At 45.9% G+C, this 27,054-nt stretch overlaps 2 protein-coding genes and 1 non-coding gene across 9 annotated transcripts in view; all 3 read right to left on the reverse strand.

The window, feature by feature from the left end:
* The window catches only part of DNAJC5 (DnaJ heat shock protein family (Hsp40) member C5), a 31,929-nt gene extending 23,310 nt beyond the window's left edge, over positions 1 to 8,619 (reverse strand). The window contains exons 1-2 of one of the 7 annotated variants that reach the window (XM_017833194.1): positions 8,601 to 8,618; positions 317 to 410 (exon numbers count right to left, since the gene is read on the reverse strand). The gene's annotated coding sequence lies outside the window, so the exon portion shown is untranslated. Of the gene's footprint in view, positions 1 to 316; positions 414 to 8,041; positions 8,111 to 8,600 lie in introns of those variants that run through there. The other 6 variants (XM_017833193.1, XM_017833199.1, XM_017833191.1 and 3 more) reach the window with 6 other exon arrangements.
* Positions 8,620 to 8,997: 378 nt separating this feature from the next.
* TRNAE-CUC lies at positions 8,998 to 9,069 on the reverse strand. Its single transcript has one exon. It is a non-coding gene; the product is annotated as a tRNA-Glu (tRNA).
* A 4,209-nt stretch (positions 9,070 to 13,278) lies between these two features.
* Positions 13,279 to 27,054, reverse strand: part of TPD52L2 (tumor protein D52 like 2) — a 15,222-nt gene continuing 1,446 nt past the window's right edge. Inside the window, exons 2-9 of the mRNA XM_017833153.1 lie at positions 25,830 to 26,001; positions 24,941 to 25,000; positions 23,420 to 23,479; positions 19,466 to 19,567; positions 15,581 to 15,607; positions 15,159 to 15,200; positions 13,826 to 13,874; positions 13,279 to 13,612 (exon numbers count right to left, since the gene is read on the reverse strand). Of these exons, the coding sequence (XP_017688642.1) occupies positions 13,517 to 13,612; positions 13,826 to 13,874; positions 15,159 to 15,200; positions 15,581 to 15,607; positions 19,466 to 19,567; positions 23,420 to 23,479; positions 24,941 to 25,000; positions 25,830 to 26,001 (608 nt within the window). The 3' untranslated portion in view covers positions 13,279 to 13,516. The remainder of the gene's footprint in view (positions 13,613 to 13,825; positions 13,875 to 15,158; positions 15,201 to 15,580; positions 15,608 to 19,465; positions 19,568 to 23,419; positions 23,480 to 24,940; positions 25,001 to 25,829; positions 26,002 to 27,054) is intronic.

Here is a 27,054-nt window from a genome sequence, read left to right on the forward strand (position 1 = left end):
TAGAGAACACATTTATTCCCTAGTGATCCTAAAGTTTTGAGGAAAGCCACTATGAATGCACTGCTAACGTCACAGTATTCTTATAATGTCCCCAGAATGCATTACCCAGTACACATCCCATATGTTGGAGTCAGCTCTTCTGGCTACAAATACCCAAACAAATCCCAGGGCTGGATTAAAAGTGGTTTTAATTTAAACTGGCATTTTCTTACAGGAAACAAACTCTTTGGTATTTTCTAAGTATACAGCGTGGTTTCACCAACAAAAAGATTTATTTCATACTACTCCTCCACAAAGCATAACGACGTTTATTTACCCTGTTCTCTCACTCTGCATACATTTAATCTGCAGACTGCCTGATGAAGTATGTCCTCAGTTCCTCCATTCAGTCTGGCAACAGTATTTCATGGCTGCTTAAAAAAAGAAAAAAAAAAAAAAGGCAGTCTATAATTTAGAAATAATAAGGCAACTAAGAATGTATTTGTCCTACTGATTTCCCCACTAACTCACTAGTGATTTAACAAGAAAAGACACGGCTTGAATTTCAGACCACAGACTTAGTTTGCAAACCTGACGCTTCAGGAAAAACCATGTTCTAGACTTTAATTGTAACTGAGTTTTCTAACATAATTGGGTGAGAAATAGAAGATGTATAGTTTTTATACCCTTAGTTTTCAGACAGGAATCACATTTCAGACAGCTTAGAACAAAAAGGTCACTATTACACTGGGGCATAATTTAATCACTGCCATTCCCAAGGCCTTTCAGTTCCAGCACAAAGTATAGAATTATCACATTTAGGCCTTTTCCCAGCTAAATAAGTGAGAATAATGTCACAAACCCCATAGTTTTTGTGACTGTGACACTTTTATTCCTCCCTGTGATCTTCACTAACACCAGAGTGTGACTGCCTCTTCCCTCTGCCTGTACCCCTGACGTGATGCCATCAGCCCAATGTTAAACCAGTGTCATTCCTAAACATATTCCCCAAAGCACGAGGATGTCCTCCCGGAAACCCTTAACAGGAACAAAATTAGTTGTAAAATAACACCTTTCCTCATTCAGGGTTTTTTAAAATAGTATTTTATGCATCCACACATTCAAACAGCCTCAAAATAGCAAGGAAGAGTGAAAGTCATAATAGATAATTTTTAACATGCAGGAGGGAGTCCTTGGGCTTTATAAGGGAGACATCAAACAGAGTAAGTCATGGGAAGAAATGTGGTTTTAAGAAACCAGGGTAAGGAGTTGTGCATTACAAAACAACTAAAGAAAATGCTGGGTTTTCATCATCCAGGATGGTTCATCCAAAATACATTCCAGTCCAGGCCCAAGAGTAAAGTCATGTTGGCTGCTGTCCCCATTATCCAAACCACTCAGTGAAACAGTGAGGTAGGCCTGGGAAATTATACTATGTACCTTCCAAATACCTTCTGATTAACTCTGATTGCCTGATTTTCCTAAGGTAATTGTGAATAGCAAATGCTGTGCCAAAGCAAAATTTAAAAGGGCAACAAAAATGAAATCAGCGAGTGTGGAAATCAGGAACTTTTTAGGAAAAGAAAGAGTGAAACACCTATTAAGGAAGGTAAATATTTTCACTAATTACTGTCCAGACAAAAATATTTCTGTTGAATGGGTATTTATTTCCCTCTGTGACAAAAATGGTCTGCTCCAAGCCAGAATATTATTTCCCAGCCTTACCTTTAGGGCCTTCAGAAGAAGGACTGACTGACCAGTGATTTGTCAAACCAAACCCCCAAAAAAAGATAAAACAAGTTTTCTGAAGAAAAGACAAGTTTCAGACCCTATTTTTCTTTCACCACTCAGACCAGGACAGCTCCAAGACACACATAAGAATCGTACACGTGTGGAAAGCAGGGACCCTGTGTGACAGAGCTCATTAGTTATCAGATGGAAGATATTCCTAAAATTCTCAAAGAACAGCAACTCAGAACCTGGAATTAATCCATTCACTGCTCTAAGCAGTAACTGAATCCAGCTTTTGAACAGTTTAGAACAGGAATGTCTCTGGCTATAGCTTCCAAGAAACAGGTCACCTCAGATTTCAGTGGAGGGACAGTTTTGTGGTCCCTTCCCTCCTCCTCAAGGAGCAGCAGGCGAGGAGATTTTGGGGGGTGCTGGGAAGAATGCAGCATCCAGGACCTCCAACCAGGACCCCAACAGTCACTCCACACCTCTTCCAGAGCTCACAGTACCCACCAAGGTCCCCTGCCCAAAACACCACGTACATTGAGTCATGTGAGGTGTATTGGATGAGTCCAGTTTTTCAGATCAAAGCTGTCATCAGTCCCTGGTGGACCTGAACTAGAGCAGATCTTAAAAAAAAAAAAAAAACAACCAGCAGTGCTTCAATTCCCTGTGCAGATACCAGATGACTTCACAGGGATCCCATATGCCCTCTGTGAAAGCACATGAACACTCATTAATTTTATTCCCCTTCTACCCACTTTTATCACAACGTCACATGTCTCCCTAAGACTCTGAACAGGATCTTGAACATCCCATTTTGTCCACTCATCCCCCTTCTTGTATGTCAAAATACCAGAAGCAGGAGCACCAGCTTTGATGCTGACCTCAGAACTACAGAGAAGTAAAGAAAAACTAAGATATTCCTTAACATATTTTTAACAACAATCCCTCAGGAAATGCTGGAAGCAACCTGAAATTATAAATATCCCACCTGATGCGGCTCAGCCTTGGTAGAACAAATTACCTGCATTTGGCATATTCGAGACTATTGCAGATATTGTCACTTGTAACTGCCCACAACAACATCTGGAGTTTGGCTTCCAAGTCCCTCCTCTCTACGAGCAGCTTGAAACCTAATTATGTTTTTCCAGTAAGTGTCCTTAAATCCTTATGCCATGAGAAGCAGATTCGTAAGGAAAATTCTCCAACATCGACCCAGGCAAAGGCCAACATAAATTAAACTGCTACAATATTACCATCAGAGCAAGAGAAAATCCTGCTAAGATATAAAACATGTAATGATAGATGGAAGAGAAAAAGAATGTTTTCATCTGAAGCACAGAAAAAAATTGAAGACATAAAAGGGGAAATGCAAAGAGAAAACCCATGTGAGTTTCTGCTTTTTGGAACTGTAATAGGTCAGTGCAATGACATCAGTAAACTTTGGGCTTCTCCCACCTCCAGTGTAAAACATTAGCAATCTAGAGGTTCTGTATATTCACTTTTTTCTTCAGATTGTTCCTTAAAGTTGCAAAGGTTCCAGAATCCCTGACACCAAACACAACTTCAGTTGTGCCAAGGGAGGACTGTGAAGATCCCTGGGACCAAAGCAGAAGCAGGATGGTGTAAGTGCTCCTAGAGCACTTAACTGTGTAGAGCACTTTAACTGCATAAAAGCAGTTAAAACCAGTTCCTGGCAGATATATAAAAATATATTCTCAGAGGGAAGAGGAAGCCCAGAAGGCAGGAGGGGGAAGCATGGGGTGCTGGTGGATCTCTGGTTTGTGCTCTCCTATCACTGATCTTAGATACTGCCTGTCTCTGCAAAGAGATCCACAGAACTATTCACTTGCACCATTCACTGGTCAGAAGCCACAAAAATACCAGTTAATGAACACAGACTTATGTCACAAAACTCAAAAAAACCCACAAAGGTTCATTAGTGGTGCTTTGGTAAGAGGTAACCAAATGCCACTGGGTTTTTTCTTTGCACAACCATTCACCCAACAAAGTTTAGATCACAGCACTGAAGTATATTAAAAATAATTAAAAAAAAGTCTCAATCTTTCATTGAGAAACTCTGTTCTCATTACAAAACCCTTGAGCACATTATGAAAGAGGAGATGGCAGCTGGTAATTTAGGTTAATTTTGGCCTAGAGGACCATTCTGTTTGCACCTCTGTGCACCACAAACCTTCAACTTCCTCCTTCCAACACTTGCACAAGAAGATGAGAAACTTGCACCCAGAAGAAAAATGTACTCAAATTTTACTGAATTTGGCCCTACAACACACTGGCACTGAAAGCACTTCAGCATTACTGAAAGAGGCAGAAAAGGACTTTGAAAGGCACATTTCAGTGCAATGCAGATATATGGTAAGTGCAGTTAGGAAGAATTGCCAAGATATAAGAAATTTGAACATATGCTAAAATAATTTTATTCATGTTCTCCCAATAAAAAATGATGCATCACCAATGCATTAAAACCCTAAAATCAATGCCAATAATTATTATTAACTATTCTATGCACAAAAAATGGTAACCCTTTTTGATGGCTACTATCACTTCACAAAAACATTCATGCAATCTTTTGAGGCACTTTCATTTTGAACACAGTTCTTCCTATCAGTTTACATGGCCTCAACTAGGAAGCAAAGTGCCTTTGAAGGTAAAACATGCACTTTCCAATAACTGTGCTTTGTTTTTATTGATTAAGAAAATATTTTCACTGAGCTTCTAAAGAAAATCCTAAGAAATAGCACCATTCAAACTTCTTTCTTTCAAGACTAAAGGCAGCCACTGGTTAATTAACCAGCATCAACATGGAGTAGTTGATATAGTAACAAAACTACAAGAATAAATAACACATTAAAACAGTGGTAGGAATTCACAGTTTTTAAAGGATTATAAGCATTGGCCACCTGCTGACAGCACACACTGGCCAGGTACACCCAGGTAACTCCTCAATTTCCTTTTTATCCTCCAATCTTTTTTTTTGCAAATGGCCATCAGTCATTAAATCATCCTGGATGTGTGGAAGAGCTTTGATAGCCAGGGCAAGTAGCTAGAGAGTTAAATATGCAAAAAAATATTTACATGGACACTTCTAAACCAATATTGCTCACTTCAAATTACTTCAGTTACTGGAGCACCTGGAGAACAACCTTTTCAGGCTAAAAGAAACAGCACAAAGCTTCACTTGGGTCCTGGGGGATACTGATGTTCCTTATCCCTCCCTCTGGATTCTGCCACGACCCATCTGTGCCATGGCCCAGGTGGCCACACCTGAGGCAGGGGATGGGCTCACTGCAGGACTCTGTGCCATCTGCTGCCAAGGTGGGGGTCACCTCACAGAAACCCAGCGACTGCCAAACCACACTCCTGCTCCTGGAAAATGTCTTTTCCTCAGGTCAGTGGAGAGCAAAAGAAGAGCCACATCTTCCCAGGCAGAGGCAAAGCCAAACAAAGAGCACTTGCACAGCTCGAGAGCAAACAGTGAAGGAAATCAGTTACTTTATTAAAACTATCTTAAATTAATCCCCCTGTTTGTGGTTTGACAGGAGAGCAGTGAAGACACCACCAGATGCCAGTTTGCACACTCTGGGGAGGGTACTGGACTGCTCTGTCCAGCTATGAGCTCTGCAGAAAATTTCTGCCAACCCTATCCCAAACATACCAAAAAACTATTTTGATCTGGTTATCAACATTGACAAGACTTAAAAAAGATGAAAAACTGGCAAACTGATCAAAAGAGACAAATACAGCAAATACCAGAGGCCAGTTACAGCAGTTATTGTAAGTCAAGTCATTTAATGGACAGACAGGATTTGCTGAAGCCCCTTCCAGCCCTCAGTTGTGCCTACTTTTCCAGAAAGGATATTCTCACAATTGAGTTCATAAATTCAAAAAAAAAAAAAAAAAAAAAATTCAGATCAGCAACTTTGTATTTAACCTAAAACACGATTGCTTAAGTAATCTGGTTAGGCTTCCATTAATATTCACTATCACGCTCCTTAAACACAGACAAAAATCCTTCTTGAAGCTCACCAAGAGAAGAATTGCAATACCCAATGGCATCATTGCTGACAACCACCAACCTAATGCACAGCCTGAGCGGGGCCAGGGCTCTCAGCATCGACATTCCTGAACCTGACAGGTTCCATGAACCTGACAATGCTGTCAGGTTTGGGTTGGAAGGGACCTTAAAGCTCATCTCATGTCCCTGGGCAGGGACACCTTCCACTAGACTAGGTTGCTTCAAGACACATCCAACCTGGCCTTGAACACTTCCAGGGATAAGGCGGCCACAGGTTCTCTGGGCAACCTGTGCCAGGGCCTCCCCACCCTCACAGGGAAGGATTTCTTCCCAATATCCAATCTAACCCTGGTCTCTATCAGTGTGAAGTCATTTCCTCTCGTTCTGTCACTCCAGGCCCTTGTCCAAAGTCCCTCTCCAGCATTCCTGGAGGCCCTTTAGGCACTGGAAGGGGCTCTAAGGTCTCCTCAGAGCCTCCTCTTCTCCAAGTTGAACATCCCCAGCTCTCCCAGCCTGTCTCCAGAGCAGAGGGGCTCCAGCCCTCAGAGCATCTCCATGGCCTCCCCTGGACTCACTCCAGCATGAATGTCCTTAAGTCATGCTTTGGGACCGCTCCATGTTTTCCAAAGTACGACAATCCAAACGCCACTGCTGATTCCATGGATGCCTTCCCCCAGCACGGTGAGAATGATGCGAAAAGGTTGTCCGTGCTGTATTCCAGCCCCTGCTTTGATCATCCTCTGCAAAGCAAGCCTCTGGCAGGCTCCAACCATCTTGGGAAACTTCCCAGTGCAGCCAGGTCAGTGACGGTGCCACCCCAGCCACAAACCACATCAACCGCCTGCGATCCACTGAAAACCGGGACACGCCACGACGGAGCAGGAGGCGGATCACTGGACACTCAGGAAAGACTGAAAGAGTGGTTATACTTCCTGGGAATAATCAACATCTTTGTCTACACTGGGAGACAAAATACACTCCAAAACGTTACTTTTTTCAGACACTCACTGATAAAAGATGGTTAAATATAGCACAGGGACACCCTGCGAAGTGGGGGAATCTTCCACCAGTGCTTCGAATCTCCAGCCTGGAATTTATCAATACAACACATCCAAAATTTAGGAGGAAAACGACCATGTTGCAGCAACTCTCATTTAAATGCTGCAGACAATGCCCAAGCTGAAATAAAGGAGGGAAAGAAGTATTTATTTACGCTTATAGAAAGCTGTTTGGCTGAAAATCCCATCTCCCAACCCAGGGTTCTCCACAAAGCAGATTCTGCACTGCCAGCATCACGACAAATTTCTCCAAAGCCCTTAGAGCATGGCAAGAAAACCACAGGAAGCTGCCCAATAAAAATAAACCTCTTTTCATCCTACCCTCTATATATTAAAGTCAATTTCTCTTCCACTCCAGCTTCTGCTTCCCATCTCTCCTCCCTCCCAGAGCACAGCACACTTGATTTATTAGAGCTAATTCATTAAAGCAAATGAATTTGGCATCTATTTCCCAGGATCCCTTAGTCAGATGATTCTATAATTTTCTATCAAAAGCAAACAAAAACGCAAACACTGATCCTGAGCAGCCTGAAACCAACAGATGCCCGAAAGCACCTCTACAGAAATCGCAGTCAAGAGAATAAATTCCACTTCAAGGTGGCTGCTACAATTCGAGAATTTAAATAGGTCCAATCCTGACGCATTTCCAAAGGAAATCCTTGCGGCTCTGCATACTTTGGAGAGCTTAATTTACCCAGGGAAATGGGTGAACCACCACGGCTCAGCCACTGGGTGAATGCGGCCTGCAAGTTTTTGCTTCAATAGCAGCAAACTAAGACAGTATCCAAACACACACACACACATCATTTCCCTTTCCTGACGATAAGCTGGCATGAGGCAAACACCAGCAGGGAGAATTAGATTATTTCACACCGCTCTGAGACGATGTAGCAAATTTATAGCCTTTTTTTTTTTTTTAAGCTTTATCGCAGCACAGACAGCTCAACAGCAACATCTCACCGTGCGTGAAAATTAATAACCCCGTAAAAACAAAACCTAGAAAAGATAAAAACATTTGGCTTTCCCTCCTGTGTCAGACGGGGTGGCCTTCACCTCGCTCCCCAGGGAGCGCCGGCTCCATCGGTGCCTCCACTCCAGCAATAAACTCAAGGCTTTGATGTCACCCGTGTGTAACAGCCAGGTATTGATACAGCACAAAAGCAGGAGCGAGGCGCTATCAGGGAATTCTGCTGTCTCCGTTCTGTCCAGTTGCATTCCCCATCTCCAGAATTACCTGACCGGAATTCTTAATGTGAGAGCCAGGAGACACCGCACGAAGAAACTGAATTATGCTGCCTTCGCAAGTTTCTCGTCATAAAGGCTGGATTTGCTTCCCCGCCGCTGGTACGTCATTCATTAAGCACCTCATCACCCGAGCGGCCACAAATTATTTCGCCAAAAATTAGGCAGAACAATGTAAGGAAGGGGAAAGGGAAAATCACCGCGGCTGTTGGAGCGAGCCAGGGTGAATCACAGCTCCCACACACACAGATGACTTTCATTAGGAATTCACCTTCCCAAGGCCTTTTGTTTGGGGTTTTTCCCCCCCTGCTCCGAGTCCGGGGGGGGGGAAGGTGGCAGGCCCTGCACCGCCACCGGGGAACGGGGTGGGGGGTTCCCGGGTCGGGGATGCTCGGCGGGCGATGCCCCCCGGGCAGGGAGATACTGGCGAGCAGGGAGACAGCGGCGGGCACATCCCACCCTCCCCCAGTCCTTCCCCCCCCTCCCTCCTTCCTCCGCCACCACCAGCTCCATCTTGGCCTCCGCCCGCGGCCCGGCCCCGCCGCGCTCACCTGCGGCCCGCGGGCGGGCGGGGGCCGCGCAGCCCCGGGGGCGGGAGGGCGGGGGCGGCCCCGCGGGGGGCGGGGGCGGCTCCTCGAGGGCCTCGCGCGGGGCCCGGTCGCGGCGGCCGCGCGCGCTCCGCCCTCAGCGCCGGTGCCGCCGCCGCCGCCAGACACCGACCGGGACCCGGCCACGGCAGGGGGCGGCGCCGGCGCACTGCGCATGCGCGCCCCCGGCACGCAGCGCCCCCGCCGGGCGCGGGCACGAGGCCGCGGCCCCGCGGGTTTGGGGAGGGTGGGAGTGAAAGCGGGGGGCGGGGGGTGCTGAGGAGTGCGCGGGGGGGATCCTGATGGGAATGACGAGCGGGGGAAAGGTGGAAAAGCGGGATGAACGCGGCAAAAAAAGAACTTCCCTGACCGGGAATCGAACCCGGGCCGCGGCGGTGAGAGCGCCGAATCCTAACCACTAGACCACCAGGGAGTGATGTGAGAAACAGTTACTCGCTGCAGTTCAGACGCCGCCGCCGCGGCCGGATATGGACACTGATACCGGGAGTGCGGCAGAACCGGGAGCCACGGCGGCACAGGGACCGGGAGCCGGGATACAGGGACCGGGAGCCGGGATACAGGGACCCGGGGCTGCAGTGCTGGGACCGGGGACAGGGGCTGCGCTACAAGGGTCGAGGGGCTGTGGCACGGGAACCGAGGGCTGCGGTGGGACTGGGGGCTACAGCGGCACAGGAATCAGGCTCTGTGACACAGGGACCGGGGGCTGCGGTGAAAGTGTCGGGGGGCTGTGACTCAGGGACCGGGGGCTGTGACGCACCACAGGAGCCGGTGATGGCGGTACAGGGACGGGGAGCGGTGGCACGGGGATTTGTGGGGCTGGGAGCAGAGGCACAGGGGCTCCGGTGGGGCCGGGGCCCGCAGTGGCACAGGGGACGTGCCCAGCACATCACCCGTGTGCCGCAGGCCTGGGGGTTCACTGCCTTTGTGGTACTGACCAGACTCTCAGCCCAGTGCCCACTCACCGACCCCTGGTTCTATATATGGTTTGGGCATCACCTTCACCCCCTGCCCCGCTCCAGAGGGTCCCATCCTGACACCCCACTGGCCCTTCCGGGCACCAGGAGCTCAGCGCAGAGCCAGTTCCCTTTAGTGAACAAAAGAGTGCTTACAATTAGAGCAAAACAGGTTTTTTTAAGCTCGTGAGTCTGTTTTTCCCAGTTGCTCAACTTTCCTGGTGCTCCTGGCTGTTCCCCAGGGAAGGTGGCTGTTTCCCCACTGTTGGGTAAAAGCCTGACTTCCACCCATCCAGAGCAGGTGACCTGAATGCCAGTGCAGGGACACTCATTCCAGTTATCCCTCCCGTAGCTCCAGCATGGCCCTGCTGGCATTTGTGGCCTCTCGGTGCAGCCCTAATGGCCTTTCCCATCTGCTGCCTCTGACTCACATTTTTAAGAAATGAACAACGATGGATCCCATTTGCCAACAGAGTCATCACCATGAATCATGCACCCAAACCCTCTCCTTGCTCCATCCAGCTCCATCCCTAGCCCAGCTCCAGCACTGATGCTCCAGAGGACTCTTGTGACCTCTCCTCTTCTGGAACACCAGCTACTTGAGGGGCTCCCCAGCACTGACCTTGCATGGAGTCTTTGCCCAAGAAAAGATGCTGAGCCCATCCCAGCACCAACAGGGATACAGCGACTGGGTCCAGGCTGGCAGCCCAGGGCTGGTGCTTGGCTCTGGACACTACCCACTCACAGTCAGGGATGAGCACAGGATCCCACTGATGGAGTGGTTGTGCAACCCCTCTCACAAGCCTAAATGTCAAATTCCTTAAAAAATGTTGGTTGCAGTTAAGGCTGAGGGTCGGGACATAGTGATAGCAGGGAAAAGTGGCTCCTTCCAGCTTTTTGCAATTGGTTACTTTTTGATTCTCTTGTTTATCTGCTTGTTCCCACTTTGTGGGATGGAGCAATACGGCTTCCCCCCACCTTTGACGCTCTGGATGATGCGCCTGCACCTCACACTCCTCTGCCCAAACTGTCCCATCTTTGGGCATAGGTGCTCACCCTCCCACTTACAGTGATGGAGGCTTCCTTCTGATGACTCTGGAATTCCAGTGCCCTGCACTGGACTTTCCCAAACTCTTCTTTCCTTCCCAGCCACAAAGGAACACAGGGGTTTGCACCCACAAGAGCTGCCAGGAGCACACCTAGAAGCCAGGACGTGACAGAAACCCTGCCAGGCCTGTAACCAGGAAGGGAAGGTTTGATTATCCTTCCTGCAAAACACCCGAAATTCCTTGCTGGAAGGGAGTGGGGAGGTGGAAAACATCCCTATGCCCCTGGGGCTCTCACAGCTCCAGCTCTGCAGCCTGGGCGTTCCTGGCAGTGTCTCTCCTCCAGGATCAGATCTCGTACCAACCCCTCTGCTCTTCACCCCAGTTGCAGAGATGTAGTTTTACCTACTGAAGTAAAGTAGTAAAAAGACTCCCAACCTTCAAAACAAACACCCAAACCCCACAAAACCAAACCCAAGCCCTCACCTCCAAGCACGTGCCTCAAGCCTAGCCAGGCATCCTTCCTCTGAAAACAGCACACTGAGATCTCTGCTGGCCTCTCTCACAACATAGTTGCCTGCTCTCCGCTGCCCTTTTAAACTTGAGAGAGAGCAGCTCCCAGCTCCAGCCAGCCATCCACTGCTCCCCCTGTGCCGTGTTGTTTGACTGCCAGAGCTTCCATGGAGGCAACAGATTCCCTGAGGTATCACGCCGGGAAGCTGCGCCAGCACCACAGCTGCAGCTTTTCCACATTAGAAGTTTCTCCAGGCTCAGCTCCCACTCCCAAGGTTACTGCTGGGACTGCAGTCCCACGCTCCCAGCTCAGGAAGCTCGAGGAAGCTCAGGAAGCTCAAGGTTCACCTGCAGCACCAGTGGCAAAGGGAGCGAAGTGATGGAGCTTGGAGCTCCCTGGCCCAGGGCACAGGCACAGCTCGGGAACCAGCTTGGGAACCATGTCCTGCATCTTGAAAAGGAAATATCAGACTGTAAATATTATTTAGTATACATTCCTTCATGAGAAAGCATCTGGAGAGCTGACAGACAATGACCCAGAGGGATAGGACGGAATATTTCAGTTGTTTCTTGCCTCAGGCTGCTGCAGGCAGTCGGTATTTACCTGACAAGTTCATAACAAGCACCCAAGAGCAGAGTTCGGTGCTGTCAGACAGAAGAAGACAACGACATTCACCCCATTTTCTCCCAAAGGAATCCTTTATTGACAAGTTTCCTCAATCTTTATCTTAAAGAGAAACAGTTCCATACCCAAGCTCCCGCAGTCCCCGTTTCACTGGCTCCGTTCCTCGCAGGGAGGCCAGTTCCAGTCAAACAAGGAGCGCCAGTGAACGACACTCTACACTCCACCTATGGCCTAGTACATCTGCCCACTAACATTTCATCCCCAGGTCTGCAGAGGGAGGGGAGCAGGGGTGGGGGAAATGGAGATTAATCACATCAGTGTCAAAACTTGCTTCTCTAAAGGGTCAGAGACAGTTCAGTCCCTCCCGGGTGATAAACCACTAAAACTACCCAGATATGTACATAAGTCTAAAGACCTGAGTAAGTCCCACTTCGCCTCTAAGGCACAGATTTGCTCACTCTAGGTATTTCTATGTGGAGGCACTAGAATAAGATCAGGCCTCTAGAAGAAAACTTGGAATTTGTCAGCTCCTGAGCAATGAAGTTGGACATCAAAAGAGCAAAACATCCAGTCCCTGGGGGGACTGAGGGAGCTCCGTGACTCTCTGCCAGTTATGTAAACCAAAATTAGAGCTGGGGCTTTCAACTGAGAAACCCATCCAGTCACAGCCAGATGTACCAGCTGGAGGAGCCCTCGGAGAGCAGAGTCAAGTCCCTCCAATGGTATCCATATTCCAGCCTCCAGAAATTCCTCCTCCGAGAACGAAGGCATAAGCTGAGAAGGGAGAAGCAAGTTTCATACACTCGGGAAACAGAGTGCACCACTGAATTTAACACAAGAACTGGCTTTATAAGCATGCTGCTATGACTGCATGATGCAAAACTCCAGTGCTCAACAACCAGCTTTGGAAACCTTGCAGTCTTCTCTACAGAAAACAAATCATAAACAAGTAAAGCGTAAGTGATGTAAGGCTTGCAATTCAGCTTCAGAGTCCAAGGGAGCATCGCCCTAATATGATGCCAAAGCTTTTTTTTTTTTTTTGTCTGTTTTTAAGCTTTATTTCTTTAAAGTTCATTGCATTTAAAAATAAAGATTCTTAGTTTTGTTAAAGCTAGAGCATTAGTGTAACAACGAGGCAGCTGCTAAGTGAAGTTTCCCTTTTGGGAGCTCAGAAAAAAAAAAAAAAATCAACTGTTTACCCCGTTTACCAGGCTGCTCCAATGAGAGCCAGAGAAAACAGTAACAGGAGAAGCCTGGGAGCATCCAGAGTAGCTGCATGGCATGTCCCACACAGAGAATGGAGCCAGAAGCTAAAGCTAAGGTGCTTTAGCATGTATTTGGCTTCTCCAGTAACTGCCCTCCTTGTGCTTCTCAGGGCCACGATCTGCTCCAAGCTATGTCAGACAAGGGGAAACTGTTTTTATCTATAGCAGTTGCATTTCTGAGCTACTTTAAGGAAACTCCAGCTTACACACGCTCTCCCAAAAGGACAGCAGTGATACATTTAATCTACAAACTTTAGTGTAAAATATTATTTGTGTACAAAACTTTGCATTCTCTTTATTTGACTTGGATCCAGCAGCAGTGTCTATGAATGAAGGATGGATCTCTCCTGACTGGCTCTCAGCCCCTTCTTGGATCGGCATGTTGTTGCTGTGGTGAAGGTTTGGGAGGGAGGGGGCTCTTCCAGTTGTGCACAGCCGTGCAAAGCCACATCCAGGTCTAGAAAGGAGCGTTGTCTTGTGGAGACTTGTCCCCAGCTCCCGAGGGGGAGTGCAGGCCGTCAGTGCTGTTTTCCCTGCTGCCCACCACTCTGTTCTGGAAGGAGAGAAGAGAGTGAGGATAACAAGAAACCAGCCCTGGGAATACCAAGTCAATTCCCCCCTGTCGAGGTCACCTACTGTAGCCAAGACTTCACATATCTGAGAGGCCATTTGCCCGAATACTAGTCTACAAGAAAAACATTGCAGAAATTAAAGTTTCTGCGCAAGGTTTCATACTGTGGGTTTACAAGACAAAGCAGACTGTTACCTTTATGGTCCCAACTCTATCTTCAAAGGACTTGAAGGTTGCAGAATTCCTTGAAGAAAGAAGATGGGGAAAAAAAAATCAAAACAACAAATCAAGACAAGTTAGTTCTTAACCATATCAAATGGCACAGCGTGACTGGGCTCTGTGGCTGTTCCCCTGCAGTGACACCAGTACCCAGAACACTTCCAGCTCCTCACAGCCTTTGGCACAAATCTCTTCTCAGGCACACCAGGCAAGAACACCACATACAAACTCTGGAGGAAAACATTTACACCACATGCAATCCACTCAATTGCTCAAGCTAGAATCTTGAGGGAAACAAGTCCTAGTTCACTGGGGAATCAAGGCACGGTAAGCAGAGAAGAAATCAGCTCTTAGTTTTACAAGGCTTCCAACTAAAAACATTTTGTTTTAAATAATGGAAAGGGAAAGCTGAGAAGAGTTTAAAACAAAGGCTTCAGCTTCCCATATCACATCCCGTGGGCGGGAAGGGGAAGGGCCACGTGCCTGCACCTATCAGCAGTTTTATTTCTACAGGAGTGATCATTTACATCAGGAAATGCTCATGAAAACCACAGTGTAATAAATTAATCAGAGCATTTCATATTTCTAGCAAAGAAAACCAGGTCAATTGTTTGACAACCCAACAAGCTGCTTTCTCTGGCAAAAGATTTCAGGGAGAGCTCTGTACTGAGCTTCCAGACCAGGCAATTACTCATAGTGCTGCTCCCCCGGGCCAGGCTGCAGGAGCGCTGGGAGATGACTCGTCTCATCTCAGTTATTTTTGTTCCAAGGAATTGCTTTATATTTGCAGCCATAAAATAACCTCCCTTGATCTGGAATGAGAATGAACAGAGAGAGTTTCTGTGGGCCTTGTCCAGCCCTGGCAGTCATTTCTCCTGCAAGAAGATCACCACCTAAGGCACCACGAGGGCAGGCTGAGAAGGGCACTGAGGTCCCAGGCTGGAGACAGAGGGTTCTAGTTAGGATTCATCTTGGTATTAGCAATGGCCATGTTGTACATTGTGAGAGAACTGTAATCCTGCCCTTCAGGGACCCCTGAAAGCTGCAAATTTCAATCAGACTTTGGTACAGGTGCAACACTGTGCTTAGTTCAAGAACAACACATGTGCTAATTAACCATAAGAGATAGCGGGTAAAACCCCCCCCAAAACAGTCAAACTGCAGGCTGTGGTTAATCCATGCTCAGAGCAGGGTCTGCTCGAGAAGAGAACCAGTTGTGCAAAGTCAGAACAAAAACCCCAGCAGCAATGGAGGCAGCTGTACCACCCCCCAGCCCCACGCAGCAGACACAGGTACAGTGCTACGTTACCTCATGGCTGGCATACTTATGGAGTGGCGAATGGAGTAACTGCTGCTCGGAAGCATTTGGAATAAGGAGGGAAAAGTTAATGACAATTTCACACTGACACCGTGCAAAAGCAGCAGAACCCTGGGTCTGAAGCACTCACTGTCCACACACAGGCTGCTGTGGACAACCCAAGTGGTAAGAGTCAGCCCTCTCTCCCCTTATTTAACAGCTGCAGCCCAGAATTTCATTTTCCAGATACAGGACAGTAAGTATTTAACTGCAACTGTGATACAAAAGTCAATCCCAGGGCATTGGTCTGTGGTAGATTTCTCAATCTGTGTCAAAAGTGTAGGCGAGGCTTAAATAACCAGCTTCCCCTTTAAGGTCTGCAAGGGCCTGGCACAGAAACAAATGCTCTTTTAGAGCCTTGAAGGGTATCTTACCTAAGGGAATGCGAGATGGAGTGAGCCCTGGGAGAGGCCACGGGCAGCAGAGAGAAAAGGGAAGCAACAGTCAGAAACTTGTGCAGAGCTAAACACTAAACGCAGGGACACGGTCACAGAATCATGGGACAGCAAAGTCAACTACTCAGGAGAAAACCTCTCAAAATAAACCACAGAAGCAAGCAAAAAACCAATGCTTTTCATTGACTCAAGGCAAGCAGAGATATTTTTCAAAGAGCAATAACAGCACCTCCAGCAACTTAGAGCCAGGGTGCTGGGGAGGGGAAGGAGTGGGTGTGCAACAGCAAAACAAAACATTTTTCCTATTCCTATCCATTGCTTTCACATGTTTGTTTTAAGCATTTTTTTTTCTAAACTGAAGGTTTTACCAAGCACCAGCTAAACTGGTAGAGATACCTCCTTCCCCCGAATCCCCCCATGGTCTCTCATACAAAGACAGCATTGCTTGGACTTCTGATGAGAACTTGTCTAAGGCCAACCTGCAATGGATACCTGCACGTTATCTTGCCAAGCCTGAAAATCATAAAGTTACAGCTCAGAGAACGAATGCACTGCAGCCTAATAAAGATAAGATTAAAGGTATCGTGTTTATTCCATAACCTGGTTGCCCATTTTTAGGTTGGGATTCTGCAATGCAGTAGCACCTCAGAACAACAGACCAGGGTTTTCTACTTCTATTAGTAAGATCACCAGGATGCTCTAAAGGAGCTTCTCCTGCCAGAGCAGTGTTTTCTTCCACTTAAATATAACTATAACTTTTGTCTCTGCTGCAGGAAGCAGCCATGGCAAGCTGGATGTGAAGTACTTGGCAAGGAGCACAAGGGTTTTTCCTGACAGCCAGAGTGAAGACGTTGGGCTTTGTGGTTTCATTTCCCTATGCATCCAAGTCGGTTCTTTGGCAGGGCAGACTCCTTGAAATGCTGCCTTTGCATGTGAAATAAATTAACTTTCTACTTACTGTTGCTTGAAGGAGAACAACATAGATAACACATCCATGCACCAAGCTGCTCTGTAAGCAATACCACAAGCAACTGGTTCGCTTGTTCAGTATCTTGGCCTGGACCTTCCAGTAACCCTTTTCCTGCTTCCACAAGGATTTCGAGTTTGCATTGATTCGGGAATTTGCAGGTACTTTTGGGATCAGGCTAACATTTCATAATGAATTCGCTTGTAGCATTACATACAGCAGCAAAGTTCATCAGACAACGTGAAGTGCATTGGTGGACACAAACCCACGCAGCAACAGAAAGAAAACACTCCAACTTTGCAGTTTACTGGAATCAGTAAAATGCAGGAACAAAATGTCTAAAAGCCAATTTACTTTTTAACTGTAGGTGGAGATAACAGAAAAGGCTGAACCGGCCAAGATTTGAAAAAATCCAACCCACTAAGGTACATTTTCTCCCCTCAATCCAACAGAGCATTAATGCAGTAAGCACACGGTTACAACATGAACTTCACAAGGTCTCCTTACAATCCACACCCAGAACATCTGAAATTATTTTGACCAGAATACAGCAACCCCAAAGATTTAACCCAGGGGCACGTTACTTGTATATAAGAACATTTTGGCCCAAGCATTTTTAATGGAATTACGCCTACGCCCTCGGTGCAGCCGAGGCTCTGTCCCATTCATCACGCCTTCCTTGCATTTATCAACCAGTGAAGGCTGACTAAACAAGGAAATCCCTTCTGTTATCTCAACACTTCCAGTGGTGGAAAATAAACTTGCTTTACAAGTGAATTTGTAGTGCAAGAGGGGAAAAAAAACCCCGAGTACAGTAATGGAGGTTGCAGTGTAGGCTACAAGGCCTGTAATGGAGATTCTCTGGGAGCAGAAATCATCCCACTCGTTCAGAGCAGTGATCACAGCAATACAACAGACTTCACTCCTCATCAGCTCTGATCACATACCAGAACACCAGAGTTTCACCTGGCAAGGGTGAAAAGTGGGACAGTTCCTGCAAAAACTTATGCTCAGAGTTAAACCTCATTCAGAATCAGAAATAGGAAGACTTGGATGCAGCACAGGAGACAGAAGTCTGTTTATATATGCAGAGAAAAACTGAAAGTCTTAAAAAAAAATCATTACTGTGTTCCCCCACAGAGCCACAAATACAAATCCTGCTGAAATAACTTTGGCAGGGATTCCCAAGTGATAAGACAGAAGCTGCCTCTATTTCATAACACCTCACCCAAGGTATTAGCTATAAAAAGGAATGCAGATGTTTAATTCAGTGACTGATGCCATGTAAAACCATTGCTGCAAAGGCCTGGCTCGTTCCTAGGCCAGCTGATTACAGGGCCAATTTTCACAGTGACTGTGCCAGGCCAGCTCTGTCACCAGGAGAGCAGCCCAGAGTCCCCTCCCTCCATCATCTGCTCCTGGGATGGCACAAACATCTCTGCAGCTGCATGACCTGCATTCTCCCAACTAAAAGAAAACAGGCAGGACCAAGCCTGTCAAAACAGCTCCTGCTGGTGGCAACACTGGTTCAGGAGTTCCCCGTTTGGTCCCAAAAAAGCACCATTCCCATCCCTTTGCTGCAACAGCCTGGCCAGACTGCAGAAGTCAGGCACCAAATTTACTTATCAGTTTGGCAAAATGTGTTCCCACCACATCTTGTGCCAGTATCTGCAATCTGCTGTGATTACATGAAAATATCTTCTTCCACCAGACTAGGGAGTTTCCAGGAAAGAAAAGTTACAACTTGAATGCTGGAAAGGGTAGGGAGCCAGCTAGTCCTCTGCCAAATTTAGATGTGAGCAACTGAAAACACCAAAAAATACCCTCCAGGAACACAGTAACCAACTCATTGAGGACAGAGTACTATGTGATCAGAGGCCAACAAGTTCTTACCACTCGGATACTCACAGCCACAGTGGAATAGGAAATTCCCTACAAAGAATGACAGCTACCCATTCAATCCAAGGTCTGATACAGCATGTTAAATACAAGCTCTAAGAATCCTTCCTTATTAACCTTGATAGGCTGTATATTCAGAATTAACTCTCAAATCCAGGAAAACATGGTCAAGGGATTCTTCATGAAAAATTTGGATGGTGCCACTAGTGGGGCTCCAGCTTAAAGTCCTGAAGAGCAGGTAAATCACCAATTTTAACCTTGAACTTTGTACAGCTGAGAACATCACAGAGCAAGAACCTCAGCCAGGGGAACCAGCCTCTCTTCCCAGTTTGGAGAGGTTTAAATTTGTGGTTACTCCAGTGGTCATCCGCTTAAGATGAATCGAGATAATCACCACCCACAGCAACAAATTTTTAATGTTGTCATAATCTTCTGAATCAACTGGTATTTTCCAACCAACATGATATAACTGTGCCTGGAAGACATGCTGCCCTTTTCCACAGAATGTCAACACACGGGGCTGGAAACCACATGGAATGCAGCATCCAGACTTTGCCCTGTTTTAAATCATAACAGAGCACAGGAGGGATGACCCCTCTCTAATCTGAAAAAATAACACTGAGAAAACACACCTCCATAATCCAGTAAGGAATGGAAAAGGGAAACTTTAATACTAGTTTTGTACATATGACATAAAATCTGCAGAGAAACCATATAACAGTAAAAGGGGGAAGGCTTCTAAAAATGTTCAGTCAGTTCTCCTAAACCAAATCAAACTTAAATGCCTCAGAACAGGCTTTATATCACCAATAACTCTTTGATAAGTGTTTAATCTGTCCTAAACTACAATGCACAGGGCCACACACAGGGGAGTAGTACATCAACAGCAGTGTGCTGCCAACTAAGCAGAAAAATGAAAATAAGCCTGGTCATTGTCTAAAGTCTCATTCCTGTTTGAAACCAAGATCAAAGCACTGGAGTGCAAACCAGAATCTTACCTCATGTCACCAAGCTTCCTGCTGATAACAGAACCTACATTGGAAAGGGCTGCTGAAGTCTTCTGTCCCGCCTGGGAAAGGGTTTCCTGGGTCTTCTTGTAACTAAGTAGAAAAAAACATCATAAATTGAACTACTGGGTCGGATCTGAAAGTGTCCCCCCCAATTTTGAAAAAGGACCCCGTATTAAAGCAAAGAAGCTAGATTAGTGAGCTGCACTGACTTCACTGACTTGCATATATCCAAATATTTGAAGTTTTTTAAAAAGCTGGAAGTGTAGGATTAACCTTTCCATACACTCACTTTACCATTTTGACTGTATGTTCTTAAATCTGACACAAACATTTGCAAAAAAAGCAAAGCAAAACCAACTTTCCATGTGGAAGCTGTAACACCACAGCATTGTAGCCCAATAGCTCAACTATCTTTTGGACTTCTTGGGAAAAATAAGTCTAGGAACCTATTCCATATCATCCTTGCAGCCTTGAGGAAGTTACAGCATTTGTTGTTGTGTTAGGTTTTGGAGGAAAGCGGCAAGAGGCAAAACCAGCATCACCATACAGAAAAGAAATGCAGGAATCAGCATTATCTCTACAACTGCAGTTTAGAAATAAATGGTAGAGAAGTTTCCTATCAGTTACCATTAACCACAGTAGGTAAGAAGTCTGACAGCTTGTATTTGTCAGCTGATTATTTGAGCTTATACCCGAGATGGAGAAGACAGACACTTGAGAACCTTTGTTTCCCTCAGATGAGACTAATCTCTGGAACAAAGATTCTTTGAGCCACTTTCATTAGCTGATTTCTCTCTAAACTGTCCCCCAGTTGGTGATTAACATCTAGATTCATGTCACTCTTGAAACTATAAAGAAAATACTCAGGCTGGAAAACAAGTTCAACATTTTAAGCCACGTTTTCTTATTCCAAATACTTCAGCTTGAGATTATTTTTTTTGCCTGATGAGGACATTTAGGAGAAGGGCATTATAAACAGCCTAAAGTTCTCTCATGCCTGAGCTCCCCTGGCTACAAACACCACAGCGACAGCTGACTTACTCACAGCTCCTTCTCTCCAGACAGAAGTGTGTGGACAGCACCACAGCACCCGAACTGGATTTGAGCAATTCCAACTACAACATGATGGTTTGTTGGGATTTTTTTTTAAGAACCACAGACAAGTATTTCTGAATAACAAATGTACACGAGACTTTTGCAGAGCAGGGCAAAACTGCATCAGCTTTTCCTTCTCTCTTCCTGCTCCTAAAAGAGAATTCCTATAACCTACATATTTTTCAGACAAATTCCTCTTGAATCCAGAAGAACCTGCCTTCAGCAGCCAGGCTCCTCCCTGGCTGAGCCCTGTCATGGGATTTGATTTACAGCTGCCTAACAAATGTGGAAGACCTCGTGCTCACCAAAGTATGCAGTGCTGACTCCAGGTCTGTTTGGCACTCGGGTCCCAGAGCTCAGCACTGGGGAAGGGTTCACAGCCTCAAGGGACACCATCACACCATGCACACGCTGCAAGCTTCCAGGTATTAGGTCCAGCTTCAGCAGATAAAGACCAGAGATTTTCCATCTGTTTTTTCCATACCTGACAGCAAAATTTCTAATATCATTGAAGATGGAGCACTCAGGTGCTGCTGCTTCTGCCCCAGTTTGCTCCTTCCTCCAGCACAACTGTTTGTGCTGGCACAGCAATCTAGATCAAGGAAACTGCCTGGATTAAACATAAACTTGGAAGAACAAAAAAGCAGCAGCTGGATCAGATGGCCAGCCTAGTCCTGCATCCACAGCTCCCACACACACGTACACACCTCTCCACTGCCAGGCAGGAGGCAGAGCCAGGGAGGCACAGGGGGATGAGAAGCTCTAACCCAGAACTGCCACCAGCCACACATGTGGAGCTGCATCTGTGACAGCCAGGGATCAGCTTATACAAGGCTTTAATGCAACTTAACTACGCCCAGCCCTGACCTAGAAGTTGCAACTCTTCTCCTGCAAGCACCATGGCCAGGTTTTCCATGGGTTTAAATTCACAAGCACTCACTTTCTTCCCTTAGCACCAGCACAAAGCACAATGGAATAATCCAAATCTGTGAGTAATAAATATAAGCTCTGGTTAATACCCTGCTTTACTAACAGGCAATTGGCTGCAGCACAAGCTGCAGAAATGATCTCTGCCCTGTGCTATTCATCCCGTGGTATTTCAATATTTCATTGCACCCCTCTCCTATGAACCCCACAGGGAAGAGCAAGACCTGCCCCCACAAATCCTCCTTTATCCATTAATAGCAGCTTCCTCTCACTTGCTTTTATACAGCAATCACCATTTGAGCTGTCTGGCTAAAGACACAAACCATCTAAGTCATCTCATGCCCTGGCTACAGTGAAACCGGATCTAGGAACAGACTGGGATGGTTTTTGCCCTGCCTATGCAGAGGGCAAGTCTGTGGCCAGGATTGGCCACTACCAGGAAATTCCACAGCACACAAAAGCACTGTGAGGTTGGCAGTTAGGCCCAGTCCCAGTTCAGTCCTGTTAGTTACAATGCAGAGTAGCTCTGAAACAGGAAAGACGATTCATTTGCATAAAACCCCCAAAACGTATGAATAAAACCTCATCCTTGGGCTTCTTGAACTTGCCTCTTTGCACTTGCTGAACTTCAGACTGAGAAGCAGAAATTCTGATTGCTTTCTGAAGCACTGCTGGAATTTCACCTTTCAATCCCCCTCACCTCTCCATTTCAATCAGCCTCCACCTTGCCAGCACTGACTGTCGCTGCCTAGTGCCAAAGCAAGCAGGAAAACTAACGTGCCCCAGCTATTCAGGCCCTAAGTGCTCCACAAAAGCACGTTTCCGCCGCATTTCTGGTGCTTATGAAGTACAAGGAAACAGATACAACCAGAAGTTTTCTATTCTAGCAGGCACACCCAGGGAGGAACCCTGATTAAACACCCCTGGACTCAGCCACACTGTCAGCAAGCATAAAAACCAAGGTCATTCTACTTAGCAAGTGAAATACTGACAGTTTACAGTTTCTTAATCTAGAAAACACCCAGGGAACGTTGAAAGTAGACCTGCATACTTGAAAGTTTTTTCTGCTACTCCTACTTTTTATCTCTGCTCCTCTTTGAACCATCTTAGGAAGAAAACTGTCTATTCACACACAACAGTGATAACCAGCCAGCTTCAAGGACTGCATTTCATACCCTCTCCAGAGAACAGGAAAAGCTGGCTCCCACTTAAGACCTACCTTACCATGGTTTAAATCAGCTCAGAAAACAGTGACACGACCTACCTGCTCCCACTGCAGCACTGTAAGGGACTGCCCTACATACTGTGGGAAAGGCACAGCGAGAAGGACAAAGGGCAACTTCCTTAATATCCTTCCATAATTTAGTCCAGATGAGAATTTAATTTCAGGCATTTAATAAAAACATGGCTAAAAGAGCTTTGCAGTCAACAACTGGAGTAGAACAGCTGTGAGGTTTAAGCTGGTTGAGTGCATTTGTGGCCCCGACGTGCCAGAAGAGCTGCCCTGGACACTACAGCTCTATCTGTTCTCATCAGGTACCACAGCAAAAAAAAAAAAAAAATCCCCTGTTTTCTGCAGAGCACAAAAAGAGATCAGTTTGGTTATTCCACAGCTTCTCAGCTCAAGGTATAACCTGTGGCACACAGGTCTCACCTACCCAGGGGTTTCAGCTAGTTCCTGGGAGCAGGTAGGAATTTGTGAAGTATTACTTGGACTACAATGAAATAGTCTGAATATTGGCTTGAAGAAAAGCTCCCTCTCCCAGAAGAGGCATTTATTGGGTTAAAAAAGTGAAAGCTGGGAAAGACAAATGTCTAAATAGATCTAGTGAAAGCAGAGGACTGAGAGAAGGGGCACAGCATGTTAGTGGCAGCATTGTCAGGAAGGCATTTGTTAATGCTGAAGGTTAAGACACTCACGCTTCTGATTGAGTTAATTTTTCATTCCAGTCCTCCAGTGTGCTGCTGGCTGAAAGATATCTACAAACACAATGGAGGTTAGAGGCAGCACCAAGATTCACTGCAGATGCTTCTTTTGATGCTTTCCACATTATTAGTGACTCTTTACACTTACAGTATCAAGGGCTTTAGTTCTCTGACAACAGCTTCAGCCTCTCTGTTACAGCCAGAAGGAAAAGAGCTGTTTGAGAGGCAGGGAGACACCTAAGCCCCAGTTTCTTTTATTTAAGCATGTTCAAACACTGAGCACAAAGAAACAAAGCCTGCAGTTCAGAAGGTGTCAGGAATTGAAAGACTTTGCATCTTCTGCTCCCTTCCTACATGCTGTGGCAGCTCTGTATTAAAAGCACAGAGCAGTGAACTGAGCTCAGGGCCAAAAAAATCTGACTGCCACACACAAAGCTCTATTTTACCAATACAGCATGACCTGGACAAACACTCAAAACTTTTGTTTTCTAATATTTAGAAATCATATTTCTCTACCCACAGTACCTTAGGGGTTGTGAGAACTAACACTGGGGGTACAAAACACACACAAGCACTACAGAATGTGGCTGTTCCCAGCTCAGACAGCTCAGAGGTGAGATATCACAGGCAGTTCACATCACTCAGAATTGACTTGCTCCAACTAGACCACTGCCACCTTGCCTAATGATGGGATGCTCCCGATCCACATTTTCCTCTTAGCTAAATCATCATCTCCTTCAACAGAGGACAGAGAGAGAGAAACTTCAGTGCAGAAAACATTAAAGGGCTCCCATAGGTTCAGCTACGAAGCAGGAATCAATGATTCGTGTCTAACATGAACAGAGGTCTAATACAATTAAAGAATATCTTCCAGAAGCAGAAGTAGCTCTTTGTCTGCATTTGTCACCTGCTTGGATATACAGAAAAGACTAAAATTCATGGCTTTCTAGTGCTGAGATCAGGAGAAGGTTCACACATCAAAGCAGAAGATTTCAGAAGCTCATGAACACACTGGCAGTTGCACAGCCCCTATTTCCAGCTACAGGGAAGCATCTCCAGCCCCTTCCCTCCCAGGTGGCCATACAGAAAGGCAACAGTCAAACCGATTCCTACCACATGTGATGATGAGAAGAGAAACGGTTTCACAGTAAAGATAGAGGTTCACTAATAAGACATCTGATAACACCACACTGACCTACCAATTACCAGCTGAAAGGAAACTGTGGTTAAACTTTTGTCCCCTCTCTTTTTTTTAGATAAAATGTGGTCTGGTAACTGATTGGAATTTTGCTTCTGCAACAGCAAGACCATGAGAGAGTTGATGGCAGTAACATTCACTCATCTCCTCTGCAACTGAGGGATGTTTCTAGCTGGAAGCCAGGCATGCTGGAAGTAACAATCCTGCTTCACCAGGCCTCCAGCTCCCAACCAAGCCCTGATGCCTGTGAGAACAAGGAGCAGCACAAATCGGGGAAGGCAGCAAGGAGGCGATGCTGAGGAGCCCGAGGCACTCACAAGTCAGACTGTGTCACTTTGTCATTCCACTCTCCAAGTTTCTCAGATGTTTTCACATAACTAGAAACAGAAAGTGTTAATGAATATAACTTTAATATTCATTTTTTTTTAGAAGACAATGACACAGATTTCAGTGACAAAGGAATAACAGAAATGGGGCAGGGATGGAGGAGGGAAGATGAAGAAAAGGAAAAGAGTAAACAGTGAGATGAACAGCTCAATGATCTGCTCTGCAGTATCACTGTCAGTAACTCCAAATCCCAGTTAGAGGAGACTTTTTAGCCTGAATGATGCCTCTATGGGCACCCAGAGTCCCTGACACCCACTGCAGGGTCAAACTTACCTCTTGGACTCTACTTTTGGGTCTGTCAAGCACAGCAGTGACCGTACCCTTAATACCTGTTCAGGAACAGTCAGTCTCACTTCACACCTTCTTTAGGCAGAGATGGCTCTGGCAATGAACACTAATATCACACATTTTTTTCCTAGGAAATGCAGGCTTTTAATTCAGGCTGTCTGACCCAGGAAACGCTCTGAACTAGCACTGTGCAGCACAGCTGTGAAACTCCTGGCACTTCCCTTTGAGCCTGAGTTCAGGGCAAGGTAGCAGCTGCCTCTGCCTCAAAAAATGGGCAGAAATGGGCAAACTGGACTGTTTAAGTGATGATCCAGATCTCTAACCCCACGGGAAAGAGCATCCAGCAACAATTTATGCAGATCACACATACAGAAATTCCATTTCCGCAGACATAAAACAGCAATGATTTTTTTTTAAGTGCCTTTTACCCTACATACCCACCAGAGGAGAAGGAAGAGCTCTGAAATACACTGCTGGGAAGTGTCATACATAGACTTATTTAAACACATGTGCATCACAAGCAACACTTACGCGTTGGAGACTTGGACATCGTGCCAGCTTTTGGACAGGTTTTGCTTTAACCCATCCAAGGGAGTCAGACCCAGCTTCCTCTTCAGCTCTCCACAGTGCCTCTCTTTAGCTGCCAGAACTTGCCTGAGAGTACCAATTTCTTCTTCAACCTTAGAGAGAGGCAGAGGTTTGCCTTAAATCACAGTTTAGGAAAACCCTGGAAATTAAGCCAACTTGTAAACGTGAATTTTAAAAATTGGGAAGAACGTCAGGTGCACGAAGAGCGATTCAACTCAACGTGAACTGTATTGGAATGGGAGGCTTACAGATCAAACTTCAACTGGGAAAACATCCGTACAAGTCACTGGAGTGGTGATTTAGTGGCGCAGAAATTAACAGAGCCCATTCTTTGTGTTGTAATTTCAACAGCAGATGCAATTCAGCTGCCAAACCTTATGAATTAAGGTTTTATCTTATGATTCTTTTCCTCTGATGTTGTCAAAGCAAGGAGTTTTTCCTCAGAGATCTCTCTTGCAACACTTTCAAAACACTCTGGAGCTGTTTCCAGGCAGAGGGTTCATTTCTACTTAAACTGCAGCTCACCAAGCTCTGTGTGACCACCCAGAGCAGCAAATTCCCCCCTTGCCAAAATATGCCAGTCAAAGAACCACCACGAGAGTCTCAAATGAAGGAAAGGACAAGAAAGAAAGAGCTGCAATTATATTCAGCCACGTTTCAGATGGAAATTATAAACTGGCCTTTAAACCCAAAAACGTGCTCAGACTTTGGGGTATTACAGGACAAAGTCTCAGCTCTTCGAAAGCATATTGGCAACTATTTTTGGTGACTGTAAAGTGTAGTAAATATTTGAGAGAAAAAGGTAGGAAAAAGGCATATTAAGTGCTCCATTGTGTCAGTTTCCTAAGGAAAAACGAGTTTCTTTTGCATAGCATTTGCCTGAAGTGTTTTCCTGCTTCAAGTGGAGCTAAAAGCCTACACCAAGCTCACGGCATCAAAAGCCGTGAGCTTTTCAAGCCCTATTTCCTTCAAGCCCTAAATTAGGCTGTTCTGGGAAAGAGCAAACAACACACCAGAGCGTTTGAAGTATCTGCCAGCTTTGTGCCTTTTAACAATTCGCTGAGAGACCCAAAGGTAACACTGCAAAATTAAAAACCAAAAAAGACAACAACAGCAAAAAAAAAAAAAAACCAAACCAGAAAACCAACCAAACAAAAAACCAACCAAA

Source organism: Lepidothrix coronata, unplaced genomic scaffold (assembly GCF_001604755.1).
Source record: "Lepidothrix coronata isolate B3197 unplaced genomic scaffold, Lepidothrix_coronata-1.0 Scaffold212, whole genome shotgun sequence".
Classification (NCBI taxonomy): domain Eukaryota; kingdom Metazoa; phylum Chordata; class Aves; order Passeriformes; family Pipridae; genus Lepidothrix; species Lepidothrix coronata.